Raw genomic sequence first — 11,390 nt, 5'->3', positions numbered from 1 at the left:
GACTGGTTGGGTAAGGGGTGGGAGGGCTTTCTTACCAAACTGAATGCAAACGAATGTTTGATTTGTGCTCTCTTTTTGTGCCTTGAAGAGAGATATGAAGAAAAAAAACTTTTTGTAAATGTCTGACAATCCAGCATGGCCTGTGATATGCTGCATGGACTGGTGACAACAGAGAAGAAGATTACAAAGTGCCAAAAAGTCCAGTATGTGCTTCAGTTACACAGTTGCATACACAATGATCGCCTTAGCACTTAAGAAGAAAATTGTAAATTCTCTCATAAAGCACAACATCCATCTTCACATCCACATTCAGTTCTCTAATTCTCTTCCTTTCTTCAGTCCTATTCAGATAATGAGGACAACACACCTGAGAGATGCAGATGGAATATTGATTTGATTTATTTGATACATTTGTGCTGACTGTATTTACTAGCATCCAGTGTGTAGAATTTGTTTGGTTTAGCCAGTGTAGTTTTGTGGGTTGTGAGGTTTTTGTGTATGACAGGAAGCACATTGCAGGATGAGTTGCTGTATCGTGCCCCACTGTACCATATCAGACTGCACTATAGCAAAAGACAATAAAATAAAACTGCAAACCACATGTCAGTGGTATGTTCTTTTACAATAGGAAGCTACTTTATACATTTCTTCGCCCCCATACCCCCCTCCCCCCATCTTATTTATTCAGCTCAGTAACTTATTATTTAGTAACTACATTATGTCATACATACATGTCATTACTAGAGTTTGTACATCTGAGTCTTTGGAGAGTGCTAGAGGATTAATATTTAACTTATAATGACAATAATAACAAAATGGGAGGTAATATGATAACTGGAAATTACACTGAAATTGCATTGACATTTCAGCAGTTATTTGTAGGTTACCTCAATAATACCTTTTTCCATTTTGGCCTTGGATTCGGAGAGCAATCAAAGTCAAAATTGTTTGTCGTGTTTCTTAAAACCCAAAATGACTGTTCTTAAATGAATGTCCTGCTGAGAAAGCTGAAACCTCAGAACTGGCAATTATGCTTTCAGAGTACATTATGTGTTGTTACCATCGAAGAAGCTAATATTATAGGATGCAGTGGTGAGCCGACTGAAACGTGCGCTCAGAAGTTCTGCTTCACTGACTCGCTTCATGGCCTTTTATTCAGGATTTCTTCCTCTATAAATATGTGTTCCTTCATTTTTTTTTTTTAAACGGTCACCACAACAGTTGGTTACTATAAAAAGTGCTTGAGACAAGTCATCTTCCAGAGTGGCATGTGATGGAAATTTCCAAGAATATAAGGATAGAGTTTAGAAAAGACAAATGATATTCCATGTGTTCCAGCAACAAAATGCCTATGGAAATATAGAATATATTCATAATAACAATTGGGGAAATGTGCTACTTCATTTAGTGAAACTTATGTTTGTTCATATTTTAAATGTCTCTTAAAATCTTACATGAGTTCTGTAGGAATTTGGCACTTTTGCTTCTGCAATTATTTTACTTTCTTTCTAAGGTTTGGGACGGAATGGCAAATAAATATATATTTTAAAGGTCTTTAGGACAAAATAATTAAGGAACATGAAGCTGTATTTCTGAATTTCTATCATTAATCCTTCATTTGAATTTCTGCATTAATAGTGCTGAGCTACAGCGATATCTTCAAATGACAGGTGAAGACCTACCTCTTCCTGAAACACTTGAACTAGCACTTTTCCCTTGTTTGTAATGTGTATGTTAAAAAAAACTGATGAACAGATTTAGGTTGATGGTATCCTCAGTCTGTAATTTAGTGAACCAGTGTTAATGTATTTATCGATAGAGACTTAAAAGCACTTTTGTATTCTGGATAATACCGTAAATGTAAGCATAAGCGAGGGATTCCTTAAAATGCTAGCAGAAGCATTACTGGTACGTTATTATAGAAAGGTAACATTACATTACAGTATTAACTCTATTCATTTAAAATTGCTAAACTAAATATTGTAGTCAATTTCATGCAATGTATTGAATGTATTATATGCCTTATGGATTTCATTAAATGTACAAATAAAAGGTATAAATATAAAAATAAATGTCAATTATGAGCAAATCACTAACCTGTCTGCTATTTCTGTTATGTCCTATGCCTTTTTCTACTGATAGTTAACCAGCAGATAAGTATCCTCAAAAACCAGAGAAACAACCTACTGAAACTTAAAGGTGGGGTGTACTGTATGTTGACATTTGAAATCACCAAACAAACACGCCCCTAACCCAGATGGGTCCCACCCCTGTATTGATAGCTCCACCCCACACATACATACATACGCAACCCAGGCAACTAATGGAAAGAAATGTGTTTTTTATCATAGCTGAAGGGAAGAACAATACGATTGCAGATAAACAAACAAGCAAAAATGACACACAAGCATAATCATGTAAAGGACGGCATATATTTGTTCTGTGAAACAAAGCAAAACCAACGTTACTCACCTATCGAGAAGGAAAAAAGCAACCTCGGCGTCCCATCGCAGGCCTTCCCACTCCTTCAGTTCTTAAATGAAGGTTTTTATTATTAAGGGAAACAAAATCCAAACCTACCTGTACATGGCCCTATGTAAGAAAGTGTTTGGCCCTAAACCTAATAACGGGTTGGGCCACCCTTAGCAGCAAGAACTGCAATGAAGTGTTTGCGATAACTTGCAATGAGTCTATTACAGCGCTGTGGAAGAATTGTGGTCCACTCATCTTTGCAGAATTGTAATTCAGCCACATTAGAGGGTTTTAGAGCATGAACCGCATTTTTAAGGTTATGCCACAGCATCTCAGTAGGATTCAGGTCAGGACTTTGTCTAGGCTACTCCAAAGTCTTCATTTTGTTTTTCTTCAGCCATTCAGAGTTGGACTTACTGGTGTGTTTTGGATCACTGTCCTGCTGCAGAACCCAAGTTCGCTTCAGCTTGAAGTAACAAACAGATGGCCGTACATTGTCCTTCAGGATTTTTTTGGTAAACAGCAGAATTCATGGTTCCATTGTGCCTTTTTTATAAAATAAAAAATCAGGAAGGGGCAAACACTTTTTCACACCACTGAAAAATATATGCTAATATGTACATAAATGTTTATACATATTCTATACTGTAATTACCTATTACTATTTTATTCTGTTTTATTTTTACTTTTGCACTTTTTGTTGTTTAAATTATATTTGCTGTAGTTTGCTTGAGCACCTCCTCATTTAATGACCGCCATTTGTACATATGACAAATAAACATGAAACTTGAAAGAATGTTGGCCAATGACATACTGGATAATTATCACTGGCAAAAATATGTATACATAGATATATTATTTCTCTTAGCCTATATTAATGCAACTAGCTAACTAGTTTGCTATACATTATTACTTTAAGTTAGCTATCGCTTTTTGTTTCTACCTTCGTCATTATGTGAATGTGTCAAAAATAAGACCCAAACAAAATAAGTAGGTAGCTACCATTTAGACTGTTCTCAACACTAGGGGTCAGTTCCATACTGCTTTAACTAACAATGAAGATGGTGATTGTGTTGTGGACACACAACATAGATTAAAGTAAATAACTGCTGTGTTCTTTCTGTAAATGTTTAATTGGCTCCAACACCCCTTAAATACAGCAGAAGGAAGCACATTACTCACATAGGCATTTTACCCTATCGCACCGCACACTAGCGCCGAAATGGTCGAGTGCATTTCTGAGATACTAGATATGTCTGTCGCCATTTAGTGAGTGAGTGCAAGAGTTCAGCAGCACCCAACTTTCCAGTTAGTGGGAGTGCTGCTAACTGAAAACCATTCAGGCCTTTAACGAGAGCCACTGATGTGGTTGTGCTTCTGTTTCACTTCACCACAGGCAAGAACTCGACATGCAGCAACCAAGGCTGTCGCTTTCATGAGAGCAGTTCTGTAAAGCCCAAGTCTTCATTTAAGTGTCATGCAAGTGTTAGGGAAGCGTGCAAGCAAGACTAGAAATAGTCTATCCTGCATTACAGCGTTTAATGAGAAAGTTCATAAGCCTTCATGTGAGGCGTCTGATGTCTGTCAGAATGGTTCTACATGTCAGAAATAAGTTTTAAGTTCTACAAACTTTCATTCCTCAGCTGAATTACAATTCCCCAGTGGCTGCTGTGGTACTGCTGCATGGCTCAAATGTGGCTGAGTTTATGCCGGTGCTCGGCTCTCTGATCTGTTCTGCTGGAGCAGTGTGTCTGCATACTAAACACTCAAGACTGCGTGGTGCATGCATGCAACCTTATTAGTAACTGTGTGTGTGTGTGTGTGTGTGTGTGTGTGTGTGTGTTCTTTCAAATATAAGTGCCTATCAGAGAAACACTAAATGCAGAGGTTGATACTTTAACATTCTAACATTAGAGAAAGACAGAAATTACTTTATTATTAATATTAATTATTATTAATTCACCTTTCCTTGCACAAATTTCGATGCAAAAGGAAATTCACCATTTCTCATTTGATTCTTCAAACATAATAGAAGAGGGGAAAGAAATCTGCTTGACATTTTCTCTCAGTCTCCTAAGCAACCTTTCTGAAAAGGCAGCCTTTAAAAGGTGAAGTCCCAGTGAAGCACGCTGTGCAGCTTTCCCCATATGCTACACATAGAAAAGCCCTTGTGCATTGTGCTTCTATGTGATGGTTACACAACAAAGAGTAGTATTTATAGCAAAAAGCATACGCCTCCAACCATCCATTTTCTGAACCGTTTATCCTACACAGGTTCACAGGGAACAGGAAAGATCTCAAGGAACTTGTGGCACATGGTGACCAGCTGCAATTAAGAGATGCAATTCAGACTACAATGCATGTCTTTGGACTGGGGAGGAAACTGGATAGCCCAGAGGAAACCCCTGAAGCATGGGCCAGACATCAATCTGTGTGTACAGTGCAAGAAAAATCAGTGTTGCTGGGAATCGTTATCTCCTCCACATATTACAGATTACAGTCTGAAGTAGGTACAAGGTGATGAAAATGTAAATAGTGTATTGGTTACAAAAATAATAAAGATGATGTATTATATTATTATGCTAAATTTTAGGTTAACCTGTTACGGGTACTTGGCTATGGAGTTTGTAGATCGACAAATTGTTAGTGTATCGTGTAAAAAGAAAAAATGGAAAGAAATGAAGCTGTGAATGTAAAATGTTAAGACTGGACAATTTTAACTGTTTGGTATTTTTAGTATTTGTTAATATACATTGGCAGGTATCTAGTCTGCTGTAATGTCTTTGATATATAATAGATAACTGTGCAGTACATGGATGAAATTAAAAAAGAGATATACATGAGCGGAGCTGCGGCCTTGGCAGCGGCGGTACCACAGACGAACATTCTCATTAGAAAGAGAGAAGATTAACAGCACGGACCGTAAGGTGTCAGCAGCATTGCTTCACTGTGAAAGGTGTCGCTAGTGTGATATAGCTTATGAACCTATAGCATACCATGCAGAAATACAAAGCACTGGCATATCATTTAAAAAAATTTAAGTGGATTAAAACTTTTGCTTGGTGCTACCAACTCGTGTTGTTAGCTCTATTGCTCATTCTCTCCTTTTAGTTACCATAATTGGTAAAGTATACATAGGAGTGAGTGTGAAGCAGACACTTAAACTCAGGGCTGCATTGCTGAGAGATCGCTCATAAAAACTTGTAATAACACAGCTGCCTTCAACCCGAGTGCAATTATTTAGAATCACAGATCAGATAAGTCAGTATGCACTTCGGCTATGCCAGCCCTAAAATCCCAGCATGCCCTTCACTGGCGCCCTTCAGACTCTAATAGAGAGTGTCAGTCTACAGAGATACAAAAACCCCACTTCAGACTTTCTTGTGCTCAGCATCGCAGGCGTTGCTATGGTAATTGCCGGTGCCCTGCTTCCAAAACATGCTGCAGACTTTCTAAAAATAATTAGCTCTTGTCTGACTTGTTTCTTTTTTCTTACTGTCTAGTTACTTTTCCTGATTAATTTGGGGACAGATGTAGAATAATTTGAAGCATTTTGGAAGCAGATCTGGGTTTGCTTGGGCACCTGCGACTGTTTCTAAACATGACAGTCAGCTGCGCAAGTGACATTTAATGCAGTGTAATTCAATCTGTATGTATACCTCAACAGATCCACAGAGATACTGAACAGTGCCGACTTCACCTGACTTCACCCCATCATAAATATTCAACACTGCCACTCAAATGGGTTTGGTTTGAAAGAGAGAGAGAGAGAGAGAGAGAGAGAGAGAGAGAGAGAGAGAGAGAGAGAGAGAGAGAGAGAGAGAGAGCACAATCCAAGCACATTATTACTTCTGAATTCCTTAAAACATAGAGAAGATACAAAGCTGACATTTCATCCTTCCCTCAGGGAGATTATGTTATATAATTATATAGGAACAAAGATAAAGACAGCACCATGCAATTGCTTTATCTTCAAAATGAGATGCTGGAACTTGAGCAAAGGACATATTGAGTATTCTTTATTCATGTCATTTGAACACATGAGCTCTAAACAAATCCTGACAGAAACGCTTGACAGAGCTCACTATTATCTGTGTTACAGCATGTTCGAAGAAACACAAGATGTACAGTGCTTGTGAAGCGTGAGTGTTTTTTGGTTGAGGAGTCAGGTCATATCATCGCTGTTCTCAGCAGCTACATGAGTGAGGTAGACATCCACTTCAGTTACAGAATATCCAGAGAATAAAGAACATTACTGAGTCAAATATAGCAATAGGCTCACACAACAGTCCATGAATAAATAGATAAAGACAATAACAAGTTTCTTTGTGCTGTAAGAATATTTACACTTATATCCGACTCCATAACCTCTCAGGAACTGTTCACAGGGCCAAATTAACATTTCACATTAAATGCAGTACAATATTATTCACTTCACTGTAGTTACAGAATCATTAGCCTTAAGATGAATGAGTGCATAATAAGCCAGAGGTCACTGGTGAACAATGCCGGAGGTTGAAGGCGTTGAAAGATTGAGTGGATTTTTAATGATCTAATTCATCTAATTCAGGTTCAGTTCAAACAAATCATTTCCTGTGCTGAAGTCACATCTCAAAGCCTTCTCTATATCCTTGTGAATGAATGAACTAAAAAGATTTTACACAGGAATATTATACAGCACCACCTAGTAAATACCAATATCTATTCACATACACACCAAAATACAAAAATAGACTGTAAATACAGTAGTTGTAATAACAGCAAGAAAGAAGAATCAAACAACATGACAGTACCTTGAATATAAAGATGTGCAGAATAACACGTAATGTTTACAGGATGTCTTCATATCTTGGCACGTGTTAAAATGCTTGGCATTATTATTAAATTATGAAATGTAGTAATATGTCTGATTTAAAGAGAACCATATTTCTGTAGTACTATTGAGAGAATTTTAAAATATGTATAGCAGCAAACAGGAAATCATCGCTTTTTACATCTTAGGGCTAACATTTAAAGGCGTCCGTGTATCCCATCAACATTGCTGTATATGACTTATACAATGTGCAAGCCATTTAAACAGTCATTCAACAATAAAGAACTTTCAAAAGCAGTGTTAGCTAAAATAAATGAAGAAACAAAACATTACAAACTTAATTTGTACTGTACCGTACAACTTATTATCAGTGAGGTGATCAATTACGCAGGATCAGTGCTGGATCAGTGTAATCACATCAATGTATATGACATAACAGTCTCTCCGTTTTAAGTAACAGTCTGTTCTAGTGTTCTGTTTATTCTAGAAAATGAATCATGAAAAGTAAGGTAATAATCTGACACAGAAACTAACAGTCTTAAAGATCTTATTATATGTAATGATTCTTAGCACTGGTTTTCAAAATGTAATAATACTGATATTGACGATTACATTTTTATCCTGAAAACTTTTACCGATTGCTTACTGGCTCTTACAATATTGTTACTGAGAACATTTAAATGTTCACAATCAGAAAAAAAATGTAGATCCATATTTATGGATCAGATGAAGGTTTAGAATCATTTAGATCAGAAAGCTTTGTTGACTAGGATGTGATTTTACTTTCAAGAGACAAAACAGTCGAGCCATTGTTGCTCCAAGTTGAACAGGCTGATGGTGCATAGTCATATCTCGTGTTTCATGACTTTTATGTAAGAAACATCAAAAACAGCACAACAGCCATTAGAGATAGGAGACACATCAAGCCATTATATACAAGGCAAGTTCCAGTTGTCAGCCATAAACTGCTCATATTTGTGTTGTCTGTATTTGAAATGATCAAACCTACAAATTATTGCACGGATAGTATCATCTCTAACCACTTTAACTACAGTTATATCAGATGTCGTACCTTAGAGATACTTGGCCTGTGAGCACACGGCTTGGCTCAACGCACTGACTACAAGGTTGCCTCTGGCCCAACTATAGGGTAAATCTTTTTGTGTTCTGCCACTGCTTAGTTGGACTTGTGTTCTCCGTTCTTTGCCCAGCCTCTGGTCATGGCAGCCACCACGACAGTGTACATGTTGAGCCAAGCCTGGCGCAGTGCAGCTGTGTAGCCTGTTCCAAGACTGCACTGCAGCATGTAGAGCAAGGCCTCTCCAACCACCTGACCGACAGAGACATCTTTAGACTTACAAATGCTACTGCTGTTAATTATTTTAAAGATCAGAGTCAGTGGAGCACTTTGACTCAACTAGCCACATCTGGAGGATTTGTTGGCAAACACAGCCATGTTTGGATGTTTGCGCTCTAATACTTACAGTGAAGGACTGGGTTTTGACACCAACAGCTTGGTGCTTCCTGCCCAGGTTCAACAAAAAGTCTTCCAAAGAGTCCAGGTCGTCCAGATGATTGACAGCTGCATCAATCACTACCATCACCTTGACATAAATGGTCAATGTTTTGATCAATGTTTCAGAATCAAGTGTTGTGGAGTCAAATAGTGTTAAAGTCATGCAATCAATAATAAAAGGATAAGAGGCCATTGATCTCACCTTGGTCACATGCTCCAGGAACTCAGGGCTGGACAGACACTCGGGCACTACTCCACAGTTGGTTTTATAGTTAAAGAGGGTCAGCAGAGTTGGGTCCAGTTCAAACAACCTATAAGACACACTAGCACTTCATATTGGATACTATATTGGAATTAGCCAGCATTATTGAAATCGGTGGAACTCTGCAGCTCTTAGGTAATTGATTTGAACTGAAATAGAGATCTTGCTTTTTCCTGTCGCCAAGCAACAAGTCAAGCCTCTCGCTGAAGTGCGGCAGAAGCACCAGGCAGCCACAAGATCAGAGCGGATGTTTGATGTGTTTGTTTACTTTGGATAGGACAAGTGTTTCAAGATATATCTCTCTTAACTCTTAACTACTTCTGTGATCAAATGTCTCATATCTTTCATTTGAGATGCCATATTGAGCCAGAAATTAATTAATGAGTTGTTAGTGAATCAGTGCAAACTCACAGGTAATAGTCAATGAAGTAATAGTATTTAAAGTTATAGTGTATTTCAGCAATAACAATGATGCAAGATCAGTAAGAAATTCACAATTATGTCTCAGAATACCATTTCTAAACATGCCTTCCTCTAAAAAAAAAAATTAAGTTAAAAAGCTCTCAGGTCCCAGATATCCCATACCAAGTATCTGTCTGAGCATGCAGTAATGTGAATGTTAAGCATAGATGCACTACCTGGTAAACATGACAATGCCGTGCGGGACCTTGTTCTTGCCAAGGCTCTCCCAGCTGTCCCGGATCAGCTCCTTTTCTTTGCCTGAGAGTTTCTCCATGTTTTCACTAAGTGAACGTGTTGCCCTGCCTTAACATGCACAAGAATACAGCATCAAATTTGTTGTCCTCTGAATCAAACCAGGACTTCCTGATCCACAGTTCCCATTTCCTTAATCCCACAACAAGAAGATCTTTACTTCTGGTCTACCTGGAAATCAAGGGGAAAAGTCATGGATGAGAAAAATACTGTTGTGTAAAGAAACAAATCTGCCTAAAAAAAAAAAAAAAAAAAAAAAAAAATTTATTTAATAATTAAATTGTGTTATCATCCCAGCAGTGAATGGTGTGTGTGCAGGTGACATACCTTTGATATTCCTGCTCTAGCGTGACCTTGCTTTCTCTGTGGCTCCCTCTCTGGCTTTGGGAATTCAGGGTGTTCTGTGTGAATATGTGCATGTAAAGCCTTGCGTTTACTTCTCTCTCTCTCTCTCTCTCTCTCTCTCTCTCTCTCTCTCTCTCTCTCTCTCTCTTCTTCACTCACTCACTCTCTGTTCCCTCTCCCCTTGCTGAAGCTTGCGCCCTCACACAGCCTAGTTTGATGTGCAGTCAAAGTGAGATGACAAGGTTGTGGAGTCGATATCTGCCATTAGCCCGTCTGTATCAAGCACTCTTTCTCTCATCTTTCTGCCCTTTCATAAGCACACTACAGACTCCTACATGTTCTTGTCCTTCTATACAGAGCTCAGATAGACAGCAGATAGACAGAGAGAATCTGTGATCAAAAGGCTCCTAGCATTGGTAAGATAAAGATGTTATGAAGCACAGCTCCTCCTGCAGGTGAGTCCATGACCATTAACTGAAAGGTAAATTTATTTTCATTTTTTTTTCTTCCATATATTCATATATCAGGTGTTCCATTAATCACATTATCATTATTAAAAACTGGATTATATGTTTTATTCATGTATTACAATAATCAATCAAGTAACACGTCATAGTTTATGATAATGCGTTCTGGCAAAAAAAAAAAAAACTCAAGCAGAACACATGCATACACATGAACACACACAAACACAGACACAGACACAGACACAAACACACACACACACACACACACACACACACACTTTAAACAGGAGTTATGTGTCCAGAGAGCACTTAATGCTGCACTGCTTTTGCAATCTGACATATTTTTAAAAAAGTTACAAAAATTCAGAAATAGATTTTACTGTTAAACATTAAAAGATTACATCTCATCATGTTTGTTTTAAGTGATCATTGTATGCATTCTCAAGCTTCATGTTTTATAGGATTATCCATCCAGTGATTAGAATTCCTCTTCAGTGAGTTCAGCAGACTGCATGCACTAGGTTGAGTGAAGCGCTGTCATCGTGAGGGACAATCTGTCGGGAAACTGAGTGTGCTTGGAAATGACAGGGTAGCAGGAGAGAGCACAGTTGCCATGACGACCTTGCAGGAGCCCTTGAACTTTCCATCATGTGATGCTAAACGCTCAGGCCAAACATGTCTCTCAGATCCCAAGCTGTACAGCACCTTGACTGAATGCATAACAGATAAATACAAACGGACTCTGATGCTTATAGAAAAGTGAATCTCCTTTCCTCAGGCGAGGTTTCGGTCTATCAGTGG

The 11,390-nt window shown here is 38.1% G+C and overlaps 1 protein-coding gene across 2 annotated transcripts; it reads right to left on the bottom strand.

The window, feature by feature from the left end:
• Positions 1-6,522: 6,522 nt before the first annotated feature.
• ngb (neuroglobin) lies at positions 6,523-10,460 on the bottom strand. Of its 2 annotated transcripts, none has more exons than XM_060879249.1 (5): positions 10,105-10,460; positions 9,702-9,948; positions 9,004-9,112; positions 8,770-8,889; positions 6,523-8,615 (listed from the first exon to the last, which is right to left on the bottom strand). In XM_060879249.1, exons 2-5 carry the CDS (start codon positions 9,797-9,799, stop codon positions 8,463-8,465), a joined length of 480 nt encoding a protein of 159 aa, XP_060735232.1. In that variant the 5' UTR covers positions 9,800-9,948; positions 10,105-10,460; the 3' UTR covers positions 6,523-8,462. The 2 variants fall into 2 exon arrangements, with proteins under 2 accessions (XP_060735232.1, XP_060735233.1); XM_060879250.1 differs by having other exon boundaries at positions 9,702-9,944.
• Positions 10,461-11,390: the final 930 nt, after the last annotated feature.

This window comes from Tachysurus vachellii, chromosome 10, assembly GCF_030014155.1.
Source record: "Tachysurus vachellii isolate PV-2020 chromosome 10, HZAU_Pvac_v1, whole genome shotgun sequence".
Lineage (NCBI taxonomy): Eukaryota > Metazoa > Chordata > Actinopteri > Siluriformes > Bagridae > Tachysurus > Tachysurus vachellii.
This window is presented reverse-complemented; position numbering and strand designations above follow the sequence as displayed.